The 23,467-nt window shown below is 40.8% G+C and overlaps 2 protein-coding genes across 3 annotated transcripts in view; one reads left to right on the top strand and one right to left on the bottom strand.

The window, feature by feature from the left end:
* Positions 1–13,552, bottom strand: part of SLC1A7 (solute carrier family 1 member 7) — a 51,478-nt gene extending 37,926 nt beyond the window's left edge. The window contains exons 1-2 of the mRNA XM_009984210.2: positions 13,412–13,552; positions 12,274–12,353 (exon numbers count right to left, since the gene is read on the bottom strand). Coding sequence (XP_009982512.1) covers positions 12,274–12,353; positions 13,412–13,552 — 221 coding nt within the window. The remainder of the gene's footprint in view (positions 1–12,273; positions 12,354–13,411) is intronic.
* Positions 13,553–15,174: 1,622 nt separating this feature from the next.
* On the top strand, positions 15,175–21,983 carry CPT2 (carnitine palmitoyltransferase 2). 2 transcript variants are annotated; one of them, XM_086617385.1, is made up of 5 exons: positions 15,175–15,308; positions 16,195–16,275; positions 16,403–16,509; positions 18,696–20,000; positions 20,937–21,983. In XM_086617385.1, exons 1-5 carry the CDS (start codon positions 15,175–15,177, stop codon positions 21,266–21,268), a joined length of 1,959 nt encoding a protein of 652 aa, XP_086473511.1. In that variant the 3' UTR covers positions 21,269–21,983. The 2 variants fall into 2 exon arrangements, with proteins under 2 accessions (XP_086473511.1, XP_086473512.1); XM_086617386.1 differs by having other exon boundaries at positions 15,294–15,308; positions 16,050–16,275.
* Positions 21,984–23,467: the final 1,484 nt, after the last annotated feature.

Below are 23,467 nucleotides of genomic sequence, written 5' to 3' on the forward strand. Positions count from 1 at the left end.
AAAATCAGGTTGATTGGAGAGGGCACTACCAAGGAGATAGACTCTGTACCACTTTTCCTGGTACTGCCCTGAAGCCACTATCAATGTGGTAAAGCCACACTGTTTCTGTTGTCCTTGATGCTGCTGTGTTGTGCTCATTCTACAGAACAACGGGGAGATGAACCCTGCACGTAGCGCTTGAACTGTCTTGATTGTTCACCTGAGAAGTATGTCCAGAAGTTCTTAGGGACAAAAATCCTAACTAAATATGTCCAGTGGTTCATGTACCTTTGGGCGTGCTCCTCAGCCTCAAGACATTGGGCCATTAGGATCTGGGGGGGATGTTGTGCAGCCAGAATCTATTCATACCTTGGCTCTTAGGTGACAAATCCTGAGGGGGCTAATAATGAGATTGCTCTGTCTTGGGGATATTCATTAACAAGATCATCATCTGTAATGAGATTATCCTGTCACCAGATAAAGTCATGCTCAGTTCATGCTGTGATGAGAAAGTCCTCAAAAGTAATTAACTATAGAGGTGCAACGGGGGTAGCTGTGGTGTGACAGAAGCATGAACAAAGGTCTGGGTTCAGACAAAGCCCTGTGCTTTTCATGACCTGCAATGCTCAGTTTTAAGAAGGGATCAGTGGAAGCAATTCTCCAAAGCCTGGGGAACAACAATGGTCATGTCATTTTCAGCAATTGCTCAGAATAATTTTCAGAAAGAAATGCCTGTAACTAGTATGAGACAGTAATCACTCATTAACTATTTCTCTTTTGGCTTCATACATTTGATGTCAGAGGGAATAGGACAGAAGACATAAAGATCAAGAGACATATTGATTATCACAGTTATTGTATGAACTAAGTAACACACAGTTACATCACAGGAGTTCCTCACCATTGATCTCTAGAGCTCCAACATTCACATAATGTGGCCAAAGAACGACAAGAAAAAGCACTTTTCTTACTTCCTAGAGAATAAAGAAGTCAGGAGGAGTAAGCTTCCAGATGGTCTAACTTAAGATCACTGTATCATGTTCAGGTTTTCCCTTTAAATCTAATTTTCATCAGACACTCTTGGCTACATAAAAACTTTCCCAACAGTTTCCTGAGCTGCTTCTATGACTGAACAAAGATGTTCCTGTGCCATCCACTACTAGACTCTCAGGAAACAGAATGGAATGAAAAACAGTGTACCTTTAATTCTTGTCAAGTCTCAGAATCCGGTTAGGTTCGGAATGACAGGACAGATATTTGATCCATGTGATTTATGTGATCTATGTGATTTATGAAAGGTTACAATAAATTATTTCTTTATGGAGTCCTTGTTAAGGGACGAAGGCAAAGAGAGAAGCCAGGTTCAGTGGAAGATCTAATGAAACCTAGATTAAGCTTTTAAGGGGAAAACAGAAGGGAAGACCTCGACAACTGCAGGAATTATTATTATATGTGACTCATTAAAAATGTAAAGCCAGTTACTAGGTTGTTTAAAATATTGATAATAGTACAAACCAATGAAACTATTAATTAGCAAGTTTCATGTCTACTTTGAGAGAAATCTGGATAAAACCCCAAAACTACTATAGCAATTTTGATGTAATGAGGAAGGGAGCTCTTTCAATATCTTAGAAATCTAATCTAAACCCTTATGAGCACCTTTAGGCTTTTTCTGGCTGTCACTGATAAGTATCAGAGTACTTATGAAGTATTTTATTTACAAATAAAAATAGAACTTTCTATCTTCTCTGCAATTCTCTAGTTTTTTCTGTTCCTTTCTGATAAAAAACACATTTTTTGACCTGTCTCAAGATAAAAACCTATATCCCCAGAAAGGGAAAATACAAAAAGTGGCTCTTAAGACCCCATTCTGCACGTTTATTTTGCCTTCCTCTCCACCAGAAGCCATCTGGATGTTGCTTTGAAATAGATGGATTATGGATAAAGTTATCAGAAGGGATTAGTGTGATTAGAAAGACATTAATCCTGTCAAGAAGTAATGGTCAAGTATTAACCATGAACAGTTGTTCCTAGAATCATGTTTGTTTTCATTCATCCCGTACCCTCCCTTGCATTCTCATTTTGTAATTGCATGCCGTAGAAAGACCTTCCTGAGTAAGTTCTCCCAGTGAGGCTGGGAAGCTCCTCTAACAGCTACATTAGAGATGATTATATTACAGTTGAGCATCATGGAAGTGAAGTGCTGGCTTCCCTAATGCTGCTTGATCATACAGGCAGGCTGTCGCTTACCTTTTTGTCAAGGTCAGTGCCTCCAAGTTTCAACATGGTAATAATCTCAATTTCCATAGCACAAGCCATTTAATCATCTTAAAATGCTTTACTAATATAACCTACTGTCATTCAGGAAGGCAGTATCTCCATTTTATAGACAAGGAAACAGATAAATTAAGGCACTTTATTTAAAGACAAACAATTTGCAGTGAAGAAAAATATGCCTGAAGTGATCTCTCTGTTGCAGTGGACCATCAGAATTTTCCTCATCTGTGGCCAGCTATCTGTGCTTTCATGACAGGTTGCTTCACTTCCATGGAGGTACCATTTATGGAGGAAGAGTTTGCAATAAAAAAAATAAGACTCTTTGTAGTAATGAGAGAAAAAGATAGGAAACTTTCTCTGGCTCTTTCTATACTTTGATGCTTGATTTTGCTCTTAGTCTCTAGTGTATTTAAAATAATTTCAGCAGTGAGAAAGAGGGATCAGAATGACTCTTTCTTTCCAGGATATTCTTTTGCTTTCTTCTAACATGACAGAATAACTACAAGACCAAGATACTGCCATGGCTGCAATAGAGAAGGCTGGTGGTGTCATCACACGCCAGAGTGACAGTGATACTGGTGGGAGGATTGTAGCCTGTCCCTGTCTCTGCTTCGCCCTACATGATCTGTCCTTACTTACAGTGATACGTTACAGTTTTGGTTTTCATCTCCAGATGTCATATCACACTTCACAGGAAGAAATGCCTGCTGCCCATACATTTGCAAACAGCTAGTGAGCACATCTACTGGTCTGCACCTGTATACATATTACAGACAATCAAGTGGCATCTTGGTTGGAAGCTGGTGCCACCCTACACCTCCAGTCACATCCACCCACTTTTGAGTGATGCCAGGACCTCTCGTGTGGCATGACACCATTTATCTAAGTACAGAGCAAGACAAAATCCTGCAATAATCCATGTTCACACCCTGAACTAAGCTGGATCAGTCATGTGTTGTGCGCCTGTAGAAGGGCAGCCCATTTGTAAGATGAGCACACTTTCTGTGTGTGTTTGTGTACAGTCTAGACAGGTAATAAAATGACACCTAGACTCTCTGTGAATCTTCCTCAGACTCCAACAGTTTTGCAGACTGCTGGTGTTCTAACAGGCTTCTGCTGATCTGGACACAACTAAGGAAACCTCATGATCACTTGTAGTCAGTGGAATGATCTCAAATGTCATGTATTATTACAAGTTTCATAGTATCACAGCATGATTTTCAAGAGAGACGAGAAGGCTAGAATCCTCCTGAAGGTCCAGGGTGCTACTAAGGTTCATCTCCTTTGAAAATGAAGTAATATGAACCAGCATTTTTAAAGTTTACATATCTTGATATAAATGAAAATAGTGTCTACACTCAAAAAAAAAATTTAAAAAGTGGACGCTGTTTTACAAATAGGACTATGGCAGCAGTTTCTGGATGGTTAGATTGTCAGCTGTAAATAGCACTCAAAATGTGAATTAGCTTTTCAGAGAGCCTCAATATATAGCTATTTTACTAACACAGTAGAAGCTCAAAGGTGCCCACCATGATGGAAAATCTGGCTCTTGATCTTCAAACAATGACCAATATGTTAGAAGATCTCACTGTCTGCAACACACTATTTGCAGTGATTGTGTTTAATTTTACAGGTAGGCTGCTGGAAAAGAAGCCGAAATCTACAAAAGAAACTAAATCTGCATTTCTAGTACATCATAACATGCAGCTTTTTCAGATTCTGTTTTTTAAATAATGCTTTATAAAATAGTAAGAATTTTATTTTTAACCCATAATGTTGAGGTCTCCTTTTCCTTATTATCTAACACTTGTAACTGTTAGTGATAAACTGACATATACTGCAAAAATTCTGCCAGGAATTCACATCATGCTTTGTGTTTTCTCAGTGTACAATAGGAAAGTTGTTTTTTACGGACTAACGTAAACAAGGCAGGACTTTGTACAGCACACAGTGATATCCAACGGTTATTCTGTCACTGCTTCCTCCCAAACAGCCCAATATGTGAGGCTATACTGATACACCTATGAATGCTGAAAGAGACAAACAGCAACCTTTGATCACTGACTCATAAAGGAGATCTGAGACAGTGTAGTGTAGCTCATGAAAAATTCAGGCTGGCTTATAGACTTCAGCTGTTCTGATTAAAAAGAAAAATTTTTTTCCTAAATTAAAAGGTCAGGATGCAAACAAAAACAAATTATCTGTTAAATATGGATGTGCAGCTTCACATCTGTGGAAAGAGCCAAGAATTTTAATAATAGCTGATTTTCTGTTCTGTCAGTTCTTTCAAGTGTTTTTAGATTAAGAAAAAGGTAAAAGGATTTGAAACACAAATTTGGATTATAAAGAAATATTAGATTTATTCAACTGTTTATAGTTCATACACGTTTTTATCCTAAGGAAACAGAGGGAATCAAGCCAGCCCCTCAAGCTCCACATATCATTGCCATTTCTTTTGCAAGACACTAAGTATTTTAGAGCTCTTAAAGAACTACAGGAAAATTCTGCCAGGTCACAAACTGCTCATACCCCATTTGTAATTACTTCAGTGCTTTCCACACCCATTCACTTTGTGACCATAGATGTTTATTGCACATCACTAGACCCCTATGCCTAAATAATTTGTACTGACTTGGTCCAACTGTGTCACTATGATGTCCATAACTCTGGAATACGTCATTTTTCACCAAAACACTTCTAGGTAGCACGAGCAAACGAAAACACTAGAAGACAGTAGGAGATCTGACCATTAGACTCTGTATTCCTAAACACAGCTAAGAACATCAATAATGTTACAGATTGTAATGTAGTGAGCCCTCTGAAGATGTCTGAGGCATGGAGGAGGGATTCTTAGTAAGGTTTCCTAAGAAGGTAGCATGGAATTTTCCTCTACAAGCTCAGGCAATCTCAAAGCATCCTTTGGAGAACTTGGGTAATCTGACATCAGTTCTGCATCATAATAGCGATATGGATAATTTAAAGTAGTATAATGGTGTCAAGTGAGAGTGCTGTCTGGCCAGTTCTTCTTACCCTTGGGTAATCCTTCACTTTCAGTTTCGTCCAAGTACAGTTTTTGCTTTTCACTCTGAAAGTAAGTGTATTTATCCCCTCTAGTCATCTCCTTAAAGCCCACATCTCTAGACTGACTTTCTCCACAATAAAGACTGTAGATAGCATATCCTAGGAAAGGGCTAACAGCTTGTTCTCACTGAGGTGAAATGTATTTTTATTGTTATTTACATTACAGTGATACACATGAGAGGTAGTTCAAAAATGGGACATTATACACACTTTACATTATCATCCATGTATTCCACAGATTTTCCCATACTAACCCAGCAGAAGGTTCACCCTCCTCTGTCGGGGAAAAGTTGTTACCAAGTGCCATTATTTTTCTATTGCCAAGGTAACACAGGTTAAATAGACAGGAAAATCCAGAGTTTAATAATGTGAAGAAAAAGCCCTGTGTTTCCAAGAGCAATCGAATTCTATGGAAAATACAGCTGCTTTGGTACATGATAAAACATTGCTCTGAGCAGGCTCCTCAGAGAGCTGTAGGCGGCTTTTTGAGCTGCTCCTCAACACCTCACTAGATAATACAGTGATCATACAGTACATAAATTTGATTGCACTTGATTATGCCCCAGTTTGGCAGCTGCACAAGCACAAGAACAGAGCAACTGGTATTTAGGAAGCAATGACCAGAGGGAATAGTTTAACTCATCCATAGCAGAAAAGACCAAGGCAAAACTGACCAGAAGCTTATGTTATCTATCCTTTCCTATTCAGGCTTCAGTTAAATTATGTGAATCTGTCAAGACAACATAGAAAGCATCTCTCAGTACCAGGAATGGGTTAGAAGAAATAGTGCCACGCATATTGTCATTCATATAAATCAGTATTATTTAGTGAACTAATTTTGGCTGTCCTCTTGGTTTAAATTTAATGATAAACTTGAAAAAAAGAGATATTTCATAGCCTTTTAGAGATGTGCTTTTTCCTTCTGAATAGAAATTATATGGACCACAATTGGCAGTGATCTGTAATCAGTGTAGAAGACATAGATTGCAAATTTTAGTACTAGCCTTTGTCTGAGTGTTTGGGTCAAATTTTTCATATCTAACAAATTGTAAGCTTAAATAGTAAACCAGATGAATAATCTGCAGTCTGTGGTCTATCACCAGTTTCATCTACAGCTGACAGTAAGCAAAACAATATAAGTGCACAACACAATTTACCCAAGCTAATGGTCTGTCTCACAGAGTGTTCTTATCAAGCCCTAGACTCCCACAGAATATACTGTTGCTGTGAAGTTATTTAGGGTATGTCTGCACAGACCACGGCAGACAGACATGAATTCACTCCGCCTTCGCTCCGCGCTGCCGAGGCTGGTCCGGAAGCAGCCACATTAGCCCTTCACATACGAGCTTGGGCGCAAAGCCATGCTAATGCGGCTATACAGCTTCCGGCATGGATCTGGCACCAGTCTGCCCAGTTTGGCTCGGGTGCTAAGTGAGTTCACATCTGCTTGCACCCAGAGCATCTCCACATCCTCTTGCAGAGTTTATATAGCTGTCAGCTGTTCAACTAAGGAGTCTTGAGAAGTGAAATTTTGTATGGCACAGTACAGGTGAACAATGACAGAATTACATTAAAAGAGAATGAGCAATATTTTTCATTAGTGGGATGTTAAAATGCCAACACGTTCCCCAAATCGGAGAACTGTGAAAAAAAAAATTATATGGGAAAGAGGGTACTATAACGGAGTAGGTTCTAATTAAATACTAGGCTTCAACAGCATGAATAAGAATGACCCACTCAGGAATCTGAGCAGAAGGATAAGGGATTACCAGAACTGACAGCATTATGGACAGGAATCCCCTTAAAGACAGACAGTTCTATATTTAGCATATCGTATTTAATTCAGCAACAAAACCCTAATAGTAAAAAATACGTATTACTACCCCCAAATGAGCCTTCAAATAAATATAAAATTTTATTAGCATACACTTGCTTGTATCAGACACAACATACTAAGTGGAACAAGCTTTATAATTTAAAAAAATGCAGGTCAAATCAGTTATTTAGATTTGACTATAAAAGGAATAACTTTTCTTTTAACAGATTCTGCACATGGAAAAGGATCAAATCTCTCCTAAACATTATTTCTTAATTGTCTAGAAAACAGTTAGTAGTAAATACATAAAAACCGTAATAATTATCCTAAGCTTAAACAAAACAAATGGCTTTTTCTAAATGGAATATTCACCGGGGTTAGAAGCCTGTTAGGTAGCTGAACAGTTCAATTCTGCCCTGACAACTCTTCCCACAAGTAGTCCCAGTGCTTACTGCTAATCATAGTCTCAGAAAACTGAGTCCTACATCTACTACCAGATAAAAGCTTAATCATATAAACAAGGAGAGTTTTGAAATAAAGGATGCAATATTCTGTTACATACACAGACAGACATATAAGACAAAGAGAACTCAACCGGTTCAGCTCGTCTAAACCTGTGTAACTGGCTTTAGCCTGCTCTTCTGAAGAAGCAAGGCTTATGCAGTCAAACTCTGTGTGTGAGAGCCCTTACTAATAACATTTTAATTCATTTTACTCTCAAACTACACAGAGGGGATGGAAGGCTCTGAAAGAGAGAATTAGGTTCCTGTAGGGTCTGTGAAACTATATGGCTGAGTACAGGAAAGAAATATTCTGTGCGCTTCTAGTATTATCTTGAAATAAGACCCAGGGGCTGCAAGTCCTGCCTCTTCTCCAGCCTGCCTTATGGAGCGGCAGCACACACATTTTGCAGTTAATCTCTGAAGATGCAGGAGGTCCAGTGCACATGGCGGTTCTGCCAGCCCAGAGCTCTACAGGGCACTGGGAGCCAGACCTCCTCCTCCTCTCCCTCCTCCTCCTCCCCTGCGGACTCACTCCCACCTCTGCATTTGGAACAGAATTCAATTTCCTCCCTGGAGTAAATGCCACAGTGTGAGCTCTCTGCCTACTGGAAGGAATCCATGCCAAAAAGAAGCATTGTAAATGCCACAGCAGTGGTAAATTTTTCAGCCAGAGTTTGCAGTTTCTTCAAAACCTGTCACAACAAGATATGAAGTTCTAACAGATCAGGTTTCAATAACAACCTCCCCAAAAAACTTAAGTCAACGCAGTTACGCTTATTGGAAATCAAGTTTCTGGCGCACTGGAAGTTGATCAGTACAAAACTGGTAACCTGAGATGAAGATGATGGGGCAGGGAACGGGCAGATGGACAAAGACAGTCCGAGGGGAGGGGAAAGCCTGGCACTGGTGGCACAGACAGGATTTGGTCAGAGGGTTTTTATCTCTAGCAAGTGTGAGAAGATACACATGGGAAAGATGAGTGTTTGTATTTCTCCCATGTTTTTTGCTTCATGCAGAGCACAAAGACATTGACATTAAATTTGATTATTTCAACAGTTTAAGAAGCTGAGAAAATAAAGCGATGCCCAGGTATCTCTGCCAATCAACTTGTCCTGAAAGCACTCCCTGCAGGTGAAGGATACATGGAGGAGCTGGAAGTTTATAATTAACCATAGCCAAACAGAATAGGGATTTTATTATTCTCTGGGTAGGTCACACTGTTAGAAAACGCCTCAGACGAACGGCCCCAGGCACACAGGGCCCCCCTGCACTGGGGTGACCGAGCACCCAGAACAATTCCTGGTTCCTCTGTCTTCTGGACAGGGCCACCTCCTGGCTAGAGGGTGTAGGACAGGCTGAGCCTCCACACGCCAGGAAACGCATTAGAGGGAGAGAAACATGGCTTGACAAATCTGAGCACCTTGGGCCAACTGGTCAGCAGATGCCTGTTTGAAGACCTGGACCATGCTTCTTTAAACGTGTCAGAGGACTCAGGGCCGTATGCACTGAGGTCCACCTCTGTCACTGCCATGTATGTGTGTGCATGTTTGAAAACCTAGGATATTTGCTGAAACCTTTTGCATATGAGGGAGAAAATAGATTATTTATATTACAATTGTCACATGAGGATCAAGGCCTCTGTCCCGAAGAGAATCAGGAAACTTCAGATCTCCTGCAGTCAATCTTTCAGGCTTGCTGAGGAGATCCCCTTGTCCAACTTCAGTAAGAACTCAGGAAGAGTGTAAGTGTGTAACTGAATTCAGATTTGGCTCCTATTCCCTCTGAGCTCTCTTAATATTACCATTCCTGGATTTAAAAGTAGTATCCTATGTTTATACACATAATAAGTATTGTACATCTGGTATCTGCAGGGTCTAAAATTTGGTCTTGTAACACTCCCTATAACTGAGTGTTACTAGGGCAGATACAAACTGTCAAACCATTTGTCATAATTTATTTCTTTATGTTGCTAATGGCATCCTTTGTTGTGTGAGTACCAGTTCTCATCACTAAGAGCAAACTCTATGCACAAAACGCTTAGTGGACACTAATAGGTATGAACAGGCTAAACCTCAGGCAGAGGATGGGTGAAATCAATATATACTTCTTTAGAGTCATTGTGTGATACTATGAAGCTTGTTTATGTAACTAGATAACTGAAATAATATCAATCCCCATCCTCAGTGAAGGTCCACATCACAACAACAACAAACTGGTAGGCTAGTTTTACTGGTGGCTGCTTTTTCAAGACTTTTCTGTCTGTTGAAAACCAAAAAGTAAGACCACAGGTGACAGGAGACATCAGAAACAGGTACAGGAGCTCTGAGACACAGCACTTCCAGGTGCTGAGACATAGTTGGATAAAACAAGGAACTGTACATTGAAGAAACAGCCTCTTGTTGTTCGACTGATTTCTTCTGCTTTCAAGGAACTTTTAAAATAAACACCATTCAAAGACACCTGACTATACCATCAGTTTCTCATTCCTAATAGATACAATCTGCAAAGTTGCTGTTTTGATGCTCTATCAGGTCGAAAGAGGGTTAGTACAAATTTTCAGCCATTTCTGTTTAAGGCTGGATTTGTTCTAGTGACCTATAACTGCAAGATTTTCTAGTCTAGTATCAGTCTTCTGAGCCACACACTTGCCAACTTTTACTTCTGCTACAAACCTTCAAGATAAAACTCTGGACTTGGAGACAGGGTATTTTGCACTGTGTGCCTATCTCAAACTTCCTTTCTCACCTTTCCTTTTCAAGTAATTATTTTACTTGTTAGTTGAAGGAAAAAACTTGCATTAATTTCAACTAAGAGAGTAAGATTTAGAGCTTTTCATGGTGCTGTAAACCGGCTTTTGTAAACAATAATACAAAGTAATTTAAAAGATCATTTCAATGCCATTGCTCCTGCAGGATGGATGAAATTATTCCAAATCCACAAAGAAATTGAGTTGAAATGTGCATGTAGATTGGTAGAAATACAGAGCACTGGTTTACTGATTTTGTGAAATGTATGTGTGGGAAACACTGTGCTTGTTGTCAAAAAAAGAAAGGACTGTACAAGGATGTAATTACATCTGGAGTATTTTTTGCTTGCAAAAACCTGAAGTTTCAGTATGCAATAGCAAGTAATGGTTAGGTTGTTATACAGGCAGACAGACTCATACTGTCTTGCAAAGAGAGTTAATCCCTTTGAAGATGTGTAAAGTTTCTTCTCTTCCTTCTCCAGAGGATGGAGTCCACCAGTTCTAACAGTGCACCTTACAGATTCACTGCTGACACACCTGTAGGTAACCTAGAGCTATCACAGGCTTTGTCAGAGCAGCTCTTCCCCACTGTGCGGTCACTCCTCCTGACATCTCTAAAAAGACAAAAGGGTCCAAAGAACTATACATTTTAGGGAAGAGCATGTGACTGCTCCAGCCCTTTTCTGTCCTCCTTACTACATCACTTCCTCATGCAAGATTTTGTTTTCCTTGGAAAACTCTCCTTTTACCTCTCAAAAAAATATCTTAACACGCGTTTTCTTGATGTTCCCCAGCACTGTGGGGCAGAACCAGGTGTAAGTCTATGCTGATATGGCCAGTTTCAGGCACGAAGCACTATAACTCAGCTTCATTATGTGAAAAAACATGAGAAGGCAGATGTAAAGGTAGATGATTTAAAAATAAAATTGGTGCTGGGTTGTATTGATTTTCATTGACTCTCGGTGATCTGAAGTCTAGAAATTTATTATTTTCTTAAAGTGGAAGATGAGGTTTTGGTGTATGTATTAGGTTCCAGAAGCTGAGGCTTCAAGGAAAGGCATCAAATATTGCGAGAATTTTTTCTCAGATCTGGTAAGGTAAAGTTAGCTTTGTTACTCTCCATTTCTCCTTATATCTCCTCTCAGCATTGGGCGCATGAGGGAGCTTTTGGCCATCCAACTGGTGTTTGTGGCTGTAGTCAGTTGGAAGACAGTCAAACTTAGAGGAGAGAATAAACTATCTTAAGTCAGGCCACCAGCTACAAAGGCAGCCACTGTGCACCATCCGTCAGTACCAGGATCGAGATCATTAACTCTGCTACTGATAAAGTGGCACCATTAAAGGTTATGCATTTAATGTACTAAGAGATCACTTTCACTTCCAGCTGAAGCCAGGCATGTATTATTAGTACACTGGAGACACGTTTTTCAATGTTCATCATACTATAGCACATCCCTCAAAATACTGCGGAAGACTGTACATTAACTGTGCTTCTTCATCTTACTTGTATAGTGTATTGTTTAAATTGTTTAAAGTAGGCTTTAAGATGGGTTATTTATTCCATATATTTAACTTCTACTTAGCTTGAAGGAAAAGGTCTCCTCATTACAAGGACAGAAGAAAACATCAATTAAAAAAAAATCATTAGATATTCAGCAAATAATACCTATATGAGGTATTGCGGAAATGATCCTATCGATTAAAAAACATGTTCATAGCTCCACTATAAATAAATGAATAAATGAATGTACAGCAGTCAGTAATGCTTCTGGCACTTTGACATTAATTCAATTAAAACTAAAAGAGTGGTGATGACATGTATCATTTAGGAAACTTCAAAAGTTATTGGAACAATCGTTGTCCTCACTTACCTTGAGACAACCAGAGGGAGAATCAACATTTTCAGCATCCTCATCAGTAACTCACCAGGAAACTGGAAATAACTAATTTCCTAGAAATACATGGAGAGATGCTTATTGTTTTGAGATAAAGACTATCTGTCTTCATGAGTCCTGCTGGAGCTGTGGATCAGATAACATTCGTAAAATCTGCACCTCTGGTATATAAGGTGGCAAAGATGGTAGGCTTTAAAAGATGATTTTAAAATTAATTACACTACATATTGTGTCGTAATTCAACAAACACACTACATTGTTCGTTCCTTTACAAAGGAAGACAAAAATGAAATATACATCTTTTGGGGACTACTGTTAATAGGTTGCCCTGAATAATCTCTTCGTTCTGCATTTTGTGTATTTTCCTAGATGTGTATGAAGCTGCTGCTTGGACACAAAAGATGTTCAGACAGCAGCTAGCAGTAGCAGAACATAGAATTGCTTTAGTTTAGTCGCATTTATTAAGTGCCATATTTTTAAATTGAGATTTATATTTTGTGCTCAAACAATGCATTCAGCAATGCATGTTGCCCTGTCTACTCTGTCTGACGCACACAGCAGAAAGAAATGAGTACCAGAAAAGAGCGTAGTTGAAGTATGCTGGAGAAGAAATCCCCATGGTCTGCTAATGATGAGACATCTCAAATGTATTAATACAAAATATCACTGGTGTAACATAAACATCTGTACCTCTGCACATCTGATGAAGAAAAATACTCCTGGTGTTTTCTTTGGATGTACATGTTCCAAAGTAATGTAAAATCCGATGAAGATATTGCACTACCAGTTTTTAACAGGTCTATATTAGATGCTACATTTCATCTAGCTTAAACACCCACTATTATTATCCATACTTGCAACATTATCATGTGCTTACGGTAGACTTACTAGGTGTCTTAAAGACCAGAACCCTTTGCAAACATATTGAGAATGTGTGAAAAGACCCAAAGAACAGTGTAAATTAACAAACAGATGAAATTCAACAAATTCAACAAACGCATACATATGCTTTTTATCTTCCAAAGTCCATCCTGAAGCTCCACCAGTTGCTATGTCTTTTGTTACGTAAGTATGGTATTTTCTCCATGGTGATACACTGCCATGCCACGCTTACCTGCTGGGAGAGCCGTCTCGTCCTCAGGAAGAATCCGAGAAGACAGCCGATGGTGACCGACAACACCGAGAGAATGAGCAAACCATTTCTTTTACAAACATCCTTGATCCGAGCGAGGATTGCATCAAAAGCCACTGCCATGCTGTCCTCCGTGCTCTTTGGAGAAGAATCAGCATCCCATGGAGAGAGAATTCACTCACTCCTCTTGTTCGGGTGGACAGATCTAGCTCTGGATAGATCAGATCAAAGGACTTCCAGTTCTGCTTAGCTGACCTGCAAGGTCACCCCTCTGCCAATAGCCACCAAGCAAGCAGCTGGCATTATTGTTCCAAATTAATACCAACAATCCTATTATCGACTACATCATTAAGAGCCTGGAAGAAGATTAGGGGGCTCTGGAAAATTAGAACAGAATGCAGTAGTATTTCTAAAACAAGGCGGGTTCAAAACAAAGTGACACTCCTGGCAGAAGGATTGTGTTTGGGTGCATTCCTCAGTCTCCTCAGTTTGGTATTGCACATCCAAACCTAGGGAGGGAACACTGCAAGTTGCACATTCAAATGGGTAAAAATAACGTAACTGCAGTTTTTCTAAAGGGCAGAGCAGGTAACATTTTGAACTGGACTATCACAACAGGGCAAGCTAGGTGAGACTGAACTTCATTAATTAAAGCAGGCTTGGGTTTTTTGCTTTCATGGCGAAAAAAGGCTGAATGAGTAGCATAAGACACATGCATCGAACAGAAAATATCTGTACACTGACACACGCAAAGACACCTCCTCGCATTTGCCATTTATTATCTTCGAAGGGAAATGATTTCACTTTTCTTCCAACCACTATGTTGATGAGAGTAGGGCCAATTTACTTTCAGAGGATTATCAGACTAAGCCATAGGGATTGCTTTCCTTTCCTTTGCCGTGTCCGCATGCAATCCCAATGCTGATTTTTATTCTAGTATCTGATAAAAATATACCACCATGACTGCTCACACTTTCTTACTGAAATATTTCTGTAGTTTCTGAGTTAGATTCTAAGATTATTCAGTGTTTTTATGTAAAATATTCCATGCAGTATCAAACTGTGTGTTTACAATATTATATTTTATATCGTAATACAGTATTTGTTGTTACTCGCTCATGTACGAGTAAAAGTTCACGAGAAATGGAACCCTTCTCTTTGGAGGCAGGATCTGAATGGTCAGATCTTGTACGGTCAGCAAGGTATACGGACACACACTAGAAAAATGAAAGAGAAAAACCACGCTGCACAAGAGCGCTGTCAAAATGAGACGATCACAGAAAATTTTATTAATGCGTCTGTAAAAGAGGACTGAACGAATGCTGACCCATCCCACTCCAGACATTTTCCAATATCCAGATCGCTTTGCTACCCCGGTATCATGCATCGAATACACCTTCCAAATGAAATAATAATTCAAAAAGCTGCGTGAAATCCCATCGCCCTCCGCGCCGGCCGCCGGTGGCGGAGTCGCGACCCTCCATTTCGCAGCCGCCCCCCTCCTCCCGGGGCGGCAGCCCCGATCCCTCCGACGAGCCGCTGCGAACGCGCCGCGCCTGCCGCTCCCGCCCCACCACGGCGCGGTGTGAGCTCATCCCGGACGGGGCCGGGCGTCCCGCGGCGCCGGGAGGAGCGCAGGCGCTCACCGGCGCTACCGGAGAGCTGCCTGGGGCCGCGGCGGCCCCTTCCTCCGGCCCCGGCACGGCGGCGGGGAGCGGCGCCTCACGGCCTCTGACGCGCGCATCATGGCGGCGCGGCAGCTCCTGCGGCGGCGGGCGGCGGCGGCGCGCTGGCGGCGGGGCTACAGCAGCGCGGGCGCTGCCGAGTACCTGCACCGCAGCGTCGTGCCCACCATGCACTACCAGAAGAGCCTGCCCAGGTACGGCCGGCCGCTGCTCCGCGCCCGGGCGCGCCCGCCGGGCCCCCGCGGCCTCCTGAGGCGCTGCCGGGCGGGGGCCGCGGCGAGGCCTGCGGGGAGCGTCCTCCGGGGAGCGAGCGTCGCCGCCAGCCCCAGGGCGGCCGCCGAGGGCACCCGGCGGGGCGCGGGCAGAGGTCGGTGGCGGCGGCGGCGGCGTTAGGGTGTCCGCTGTGAGGAGAGGGGAGAGAAAACACCCTCCCTCCCGCTTCTGTGTAGCCGTGCGCGGGCTGCGTTAGCTCGCTGCTCGCGCGTGCTCCGCCTAAAGCACAGCGGAGAGGAACGGTTCTGTTTGCTAAAGCATAAACGTGACTGTGAACCCGCTATTGAAACATCTCTTCAGGTTGCAGAGTAACCTTCGTTGGTGTAATCGGATTATTTTACAGTAAAGTGAGCATTTTCGTGTTTAGGCTAAGAGGAAGATGACAAAGGTACTGATAAGGAAATTTGCAAGGAAAAGTTAATGTTCAGTACCCGGTGGTGAGAGGAAGTTCAGATGCAGGGGTGGCTGCTGGACTAAACCTTCCTTCTATGTAGCTGCTTCTCCTTGCAGTGGTTCGTGTCACTGTGTTCCCTGTAGGGTACTGTGACCCTTCGCCGCAGTACCGTTGTGACAAGACAGTCAAGTTGATTTTCAGCCTTGTTTTCTAAGAATTATTATGCTTTGGTGATGCATGTCCATCTATTCCCTTCCTTCTTCCACAGAAAACTTTTGAGCTGTTTGGATAATGCGGGTCATAAAGAAAGATAGAAAAGAGAGGAGGCAAGGAGAGTCTACTGTGTAGGAAACTGAGGCTTCATTAATACCATTGCTCATGAAGTGCGTGTCTCTCTGTTCCCTCTCCTTCAGACTGCCGATTCCCAAACTAGAAGATACAATTAGGAGATACCTAAATGCCCAGAAACCACTTTTAAATGATGACCAATTCAGGTATGGACAGACGAGATACACATACGAGATACACATACTGCCGTATCATGTGCTGCTTCAAAGCCAAGTCTTACATATAAAAATAGGACTTGTGACAGCATTTTGACTCTTCTCTTGATTGCTGTAGGAAAACTGAAGAACTTGCTCATCACTTTGAAAAGGGAATTGGAAGAGAGCTGCATGAGCAACTGGTTGCTCAAGACAATCAGAACAAGCATACTAGTTACATCACAGGTAGGTTGACCTGCTGGATATAGAAGGAGCTTGTAGATCATCATGCTTGATAACAGACAGCTTATAATGCTACAAATAAAATAGGCTGAAGCTCAAGCTCTCTACTCCACAAACTTGGAACAACATCCTGTGAGTGGTATTTGAGCAAATTCTGAGTCTCTAGTGGAAAGAAGAATGCCCATGATCTAACTTTTATATACCAGAAATTTGGGTGGATATTGAAGAAACAGTATTTTTTCATGAGTTACTGTATTTAAATTTGAGCTTACAGGGTTTGTCTTTTTTCTTTTTTTCATTGCTGTCTATTTATGTTTAGGTTAATCGAGGAGCTTAATTGGTGACTCCCTTAAGGGAACTAAAGCAATAATTTTAAAATACTTTCAAGTTATTTAGCAAGAAAACTGGACTCTGAAGGGGGGTGTCAGACAATATGACTAAGCTTTGGGAGGCAGAAGTGGTCAGTGCTCTGGACTTAAAACCCCCTAAAACTACAAAACCATATTCTTTTAAAGAGCAAAAGAAAAGGAGAGACAGAAGGAGGAAGATGGGAATAAAGAAAAATTAAGAGACTATGTATATAGGTTTTTTCTTATTCTTCCTTATTGCTTCCGCTTACTTCCAAATACAAGTGTCTGCTTGTAGAAGTATTGGATGGATAGCAACAGAGATGGAAATATTCAGTATTCTATGGAAACAGAAGTTCACATGTTTACCAGCAAATGCAATTCTGTCCTTGCTGTCTGATGAGACTACCTATAAGGGTGTTAACTACCACAAATTCTGTAGAGAATACCAGATTATTTCACAAAAGCTGCTCTTCAGTTTGTGATCTTTTCCTTTCCATTCACTTTGAACATCTGGGCTTTTAACTGGTGGCTTTATGGTGTCTGCCAGTGTTAGCCAGTAAGCTGCTTTTTGTCTGTGAACCGTGGGGTGTGTGTATTCCTTTTTGTTTAGCTACTATTCTTTTTTAGGCCTCATAAAAGACCTGTTCCACTTGAAATTGGTTTCTAAAAGTATATATAGTTGCCTCCACCCTGGACTTTTAAGTCCAAGGTTCAAAGGCTAGATGATGATGATGGATGTGATTTTAAAACTAGATGAATGCTAGTTACTCACCTGTGAGAACTTGGAATTAAAATTGTAACTTAAGTCCTTGAATCACCCATTGCACTTTTACAACCCAGCTAGAAGGTTTTACTTGGGACTGATCCAGGCTTGGAATAATAATTTTTAATACATCAGCCGCCTTGAGATGAAGTTGATGTGCACTTGCTTCCTTGGTGTGAATCCAATCAGTGTGCAATACCAGAGCTATGATGATGAAATAGAACCTACTTAATAAATCCCTTCTCTGCCTATGCCCGTGGATTTTCATGTACTAATAGACAGGTGTAAAGGTGTGACTACTTTTTAGAGCTATGATTAATTCCCTTGGTTTTGGCAAGCACAAAACCTTTGGGTCATATTCATGCTTCTCGATGTGCTGACAGACTGTCTAAAAGATCTGTGGGTGTCAAATGTAATTCGGCTTTCCGAAGTCTGTTCTGGGTCTGAAAGAATAACCATGAGGTTCCTTCTAACCTCATCTTTTTGCCAGCTTGAGAGACTGATGGTAGTGCATAATTGTCAAGAGTTTTGCCCTGTGCTGATCATTTTAGTGGACAGAAAGAGGAAGGAGCTGGAAATGCAAGACAGCAAATGTAGATGGAGGAATGCTGCCCTGAATGAGGGAAATACTGGATCAAAAATAAAGGTGGTACTAAAGAGATACAAGCCCTCAGTGACACAGTATTGCAGAAATTAATAGCTTAAGAGTAGGTAAAGGCGTGTTCCCTTCCAGATGTCAGGTGTGCACCAAAATATTGTGCTGGGGAGCTGCACTGGATGTCGAGGGAGTTGTGGTTTATCACTGAGCCATATAGAAAGCATGGAAGTTGGACTTTGTTGCTAATGATCTTGACACTCTTGATACAATTGCTCCGATGACAGTATTTTTACAATTACCCAACAATACCTTTCTTCATAATTGGACGTTGGGAGAATCCTTGGGGGGAATTATTACATATGTTTGTATGCACTTCAACAGATGTTTATTCATGATCACTGTTGGCGGCACGAACCTCTGGTCTGACTCAGTAAGCTGCTTTTATGTTCTGACCTATTTCTCAACTCTCCATTTTCAGGTCCCTGGTTTGACATGTACCTAAAAGCACGTGAACCTGTTGTTTTGAATTTTAATGCATTTATGTCTTTTAATCCTGATCCGAAATCTGAATATAACGATCAGCTCATACGAGCTACGAACATGACTGTTTCTGCCTTACGTTTTATGAAGACCTTCAGGGCTGGTTATCTTGAACCAGAGGTTTTTCACCTCAATCCGGAAAAAAGTGACACTCAGATCTTCAAAAAAATTATCCGGTTTGTGCCTTCTTCACTTTCTTGGTTTGGTGCCTACATGGTCAATGCATACCCCCTAGATATGTCTCAGTACTTCAGGCTTTTCAATTCTACACGGCTGCCCAGACTCAACAGAGATGAGCTTTATACAGATGAAAAAGCAAAACATTTACTGGTACTGAGAAATGGGAATTTTTATGTATTTGATGTTATTGATAGAGATGGAAATATGCTGAAACCTTCAGAAATACAAGCACACTTGAAATACATCCTTAGCAACAACAGTCCAGCCCCGGCCTTCCCTCTTGGCTACCTCTCCAGTGAAAACAGAGATACCTGGGCGTTGCTGAGAAAGAATCTACTGGATAATGGCAATGAGGAGGCTCTTCAAAAAGTAGACTCTGCAGTGTTTTGTTTGAGTTTAGATGATTTTCCCATTAAAGACTTTGTGCACTTGTCCCACACTATGTTGCATGGAGATGGTGCAAACCGCTGGTATGACAAATCCTTTAATCTTATCATAACTAAGGATGGCACTGCAGGAATTAATTTTGAACATTCCTGGGGAGATGGCGTGGCTGTGCTCAGGTTCCAGAATGAGGTTTTTAAAGATAGCACCACGGCGCGAGCCATCAGCCCCCAGTCCCAGCCTGCTTCCGTAGACTCTTCTAGAGCAGTGCAGAAACTTGACTTTAAGCTGAATGATGCCTTAAAAGCAGGAATTACCAAAGCCAAAGAGAGATTTGATGCTACTGTAGAAGCACTGTCTCTTAATATGATTCAGTTCCATGAAGGGGGTAAGGACCTTCTGAAGCAGAAGAAAGTAAGTCCAGATGCTGTGGCTCAGCTTGCATTCCAGATGGCTTTCCTTCGACAATACAATCAGACTGTTGCTACGTATGAGTCTTGTAGTACTGCAGCTTTCAAGCATGGTCGTACAGAAACTATACGTCCTGCCTCTATCCATACAAAGAAATGTTCGGAAGCTTTTGTCAGGGAACTGTCCAAACATAGCACAGAAGAGCTTCAGAAGTTGATAGTGGAGTGCTCAAAATACCATGGCCGTTTGACAAAAGAAGCTGCTATGGGTAAGTAGGAACAAATCAAACACTCTCGCTTTTGCACTAAAATGTCTGTCAAGGTTGCTGTAGACGTTTACTTCACAACTAAATAATTTAATTTTGATGGAGATCTAATGTTAGTGTAAACTTGACAAAAACAGTAGCAGAAGGCTGCAGTTTAAATTGCATTCCCTGAGACTTGTTTTGTGATGGAGGAGAATGCCTCTGTGCTTCCCACTTCACTGTTAACGTGTTGAGAATTTTTTATACTTTATTTTTTGTCCTTGCAGCAGCTGGGCTGTTTGAAAATTTGATAAATACTTAGTGCTTGTTGTACTCCCCAAGGCAACCAAGAATTTTGGCTTTATGTCTGAGGAGTTACTGTCTTATCCCTGCAGGTGACAGGGCTTTAACAGCTTCCAAATCAAACTGATTCTTTGGCTGTGCTACTCCTGGTATTTGTCTAAATGCTTACTTTTGAATTGTCCTTCCCAGAAGCATAACTTGTTGAACTGTTTCAGTAAAATTCATTGTTGCCCATTATCCCAGAGAGTCGTAAAATTTGCCTCCTTTTGTTGATGCAAGATCCTCTTCCTCTTTAGATTCATAAATTTTAGGAAAGCCTTTCTTTGTTTTAAAAAACCTGGTTATGTTCAGATAAATAGTCAATCAAAGAACACAATGAATTATTAAAATTGTCTGTTAACATTGCACTTTTGTTTACCACCGTGATTCCTGCTTGAGGCTAGCAGTAAAACAGCAAGCTCTCATTCCCTAGGATACGTGCATTAAAAGTGCAGAATGTCTGGGTTCTGAAAAATGGTTCCTGCTAATAGGAAAGTAAAACTGAGTTCTGTAGACCTCCTCTTTCGTGGCTGAAAAACAATGTGATGTCAAAATAAGTGACTTTACTTCCCACAAAAAGTAGTCATCCCTCTAATACTTGTTATTTTATTTTAACAGGTCAGGGATTTGACCGACACCTCTTTGGCTTGCGCTGTTTAGCCTTATCCAAAGGTATTGTTCTGCCTGATTTCTACCAAGACCAAGCCTATGCTCGGCTTAATCACAACATCCTTTCTACAAGCACATTGGTTAGCCCAGCTGTGCAGTTAGGAGGGTTTGGCCCGGTGGTGTCTGATGGCTTTGGTGTAGGCTACCAGGTACAGGATGATTGGATAGGTTGTAATGTTTCCTCTTACCCAACTAGGAATGGTAAAGAATTCCTTCAGTGTACGTACAAGTCACTAGAAGATATCTTTAATGTTTTAAAGGGCAAGAAAATCAGTAGTTAGACATAAAAATGTTGGAATACATTACAGCTGCAGTACAAAATGCAGACTATGTCTAATTGACATACTAATCAGCGTTCAATGTGCCTGAGACTGCCCAGCTTAATTGGCTTCATTTATCTTCCTTGAATAGTTAGATTCACTATGAAATTTGTATCTATTTTAAAGAAATCAAGTAGAGACCTTGAATGCATGTTTCAGGAAACACATTCACAATGTCAAAGTTAAGTAACAGATCCATCTGTTCCAACAGATCCACGTGTTCCTAAAACATGTTATTTAAAATAAAAAGCATTGTTACTGAGTTTATGAATTTGGACCATCTGTGTTCCATGACTGTTCAGATAGACAACAGCACTGTGATACCACTCTTAAACTGGTTTTGTTTTTAAAAAATATATGCAATACTTTTAAATATGAAAGAATGGTTACATTTGCACTCTTGCAGTAAGTTTGTTTACTAACTTGTCACACTTACTTTTCTCTTTAAACTTGAATCGATATCGGAACTGATTGTGCCTCAACTGCTTGAAGCCTTTCCACTGTAACAGCTTTTTGAGAAACAAAAAATAAAATGGGAGGCTTTAAGTAACCTGTGGTCACCAACTGTGTTCTTAAATTGACTGGGAAAGACTGTATTGTAATAAAGCTATCTGTTAGTAACCACAGAGTTCTTTTATTGCCACGTCAAAACTATAAACTATGGGTAGTCCCTTTATCAATAGCTCATGTTTCTTATAAAGGTTGAAAATGCTACTGAAAGCATGCTGCAGTTCCATCCATGAAGTCTGTCCAATAATCTGCTTTTGTTTTGCTATGTAAACCTGTGCTCTTGTGCCTTAAAAAAGAAAAATCACTGAACTTTTATCTTTTGGGGTTTTCTTTTTCCAAACGTCCTTACTGTGGAAAAGTAACTTCAGCAGAATGTTTTCGTGTTTCCTCCTTGTTCTATCAGCTAGAACTTTTGATGTGATTTATTGTAGCAAATGGCAGTCTTAGTGCCTAGAGCTGCGTCTTTAATGCGTTGGGGCTTGTTGCAGAAGTTCTAAAGACTGAGAGTTTGCAGAACTCTGAAGGGATTGCAGGACAGCTTGGGCATAGACTTCAGTAAAACTTAGCGATGCTGTGAACGCAAGATGAAACTGATGCAGACAGTTCCTTGTGTGCTGTTCACAACTGGGACTCTGAGGGCTACAAAATGAGGGATAGCAGAAGAGGAAAGGGCCTTCGTCAGTCAGGAAGCCAAAAGTGTTCAGAGTTGCTGGGATTACAAGACAGATGCCCTTTGCATGAGATACCCCTTTTTGCACAAAATTCGTTATGGTACATGTAACTTGAACTCCTCTGCCTTCTAAACCCCGACGTCTTCCACTCTGTTTTTCACGTGGGAAGATGAGTCTTTCTCTGGAGCTGAACAGCATAGTAGTGCTTGCTTCTGCAGCTCGTGTCTGTCAGCACAGCCCACCATGACCTGCCCAACCAAATATAGCAGCAGAACATAAAGTCTGAGCATGTTTGGATGTGACAGATGAGGTTCAGAGGCTCAGAAACCTACTTGCCTTTACTCTTCCTTTGGATATCTTAGCTTCCAGGTTCTCCCAGTGTCTTTTTTTTTGTAGTGCAGTAAATGTAAGCAATACCGTATCTTGAAGTTTGAACCGCAAGTGGCTAGGAAAGGGAGAGGCATGCTTTAAATATGTAAGCTCAATGGCTTATAAACTTTCCTAGGCAGCCTATAATATGCTATTCTATTTTTCAGTTGAAAAGGATTATTTTAAAACTTAGTTGAAAATGTACCATGATTGTTCTTGCTCATTTAAACAAAGGAAGGGAGGTGATAATTTTGGGGAACGAAGGAAATAATATCTCAGGAAACAATAATCAGACCAAAAGCCTTTGAATGTAATTCACTAAAGACGGTTTTGGGGTTTGTGTTTTTGGTTGGTTTTGTTGTGGATTTTTTTTAATAAACATGAGAACAGCTGGCAAGATTGTAAGCACACTTGCAAAGTAGAAGGTGGTCTGTCTTTAACTAGAAATGAGTGAGGTTTACTTAATGACGTACTCAGATTTCCAGCAGCTGTAACAGCTGTGTGTGTCAACAGCAGTCAAGCTTATTAAGGGTTCCCAGTAAACTCACCTCAGCGTCTTTACTTGAACTGGCAGAAAGCTGTCAAAGACAAACCTTTTCACTTGAACAGT

Source organism: Tauraco erythrolophus, chromosome 10 (genome assembly GCF_009769465.1).
Source record: "Tauraco erythrolophus isolate bTauEry1 chromosome 10, bTauEry1.pri, whole genome shotgun sequence".
In the NCBI taxonomy this organism is placed as follows: Eukaryota; Metazoa; Chordata; class Aves; order Musophagiformes; family Musophagidae; genus Tauraco; species Tauraco erythrolophus.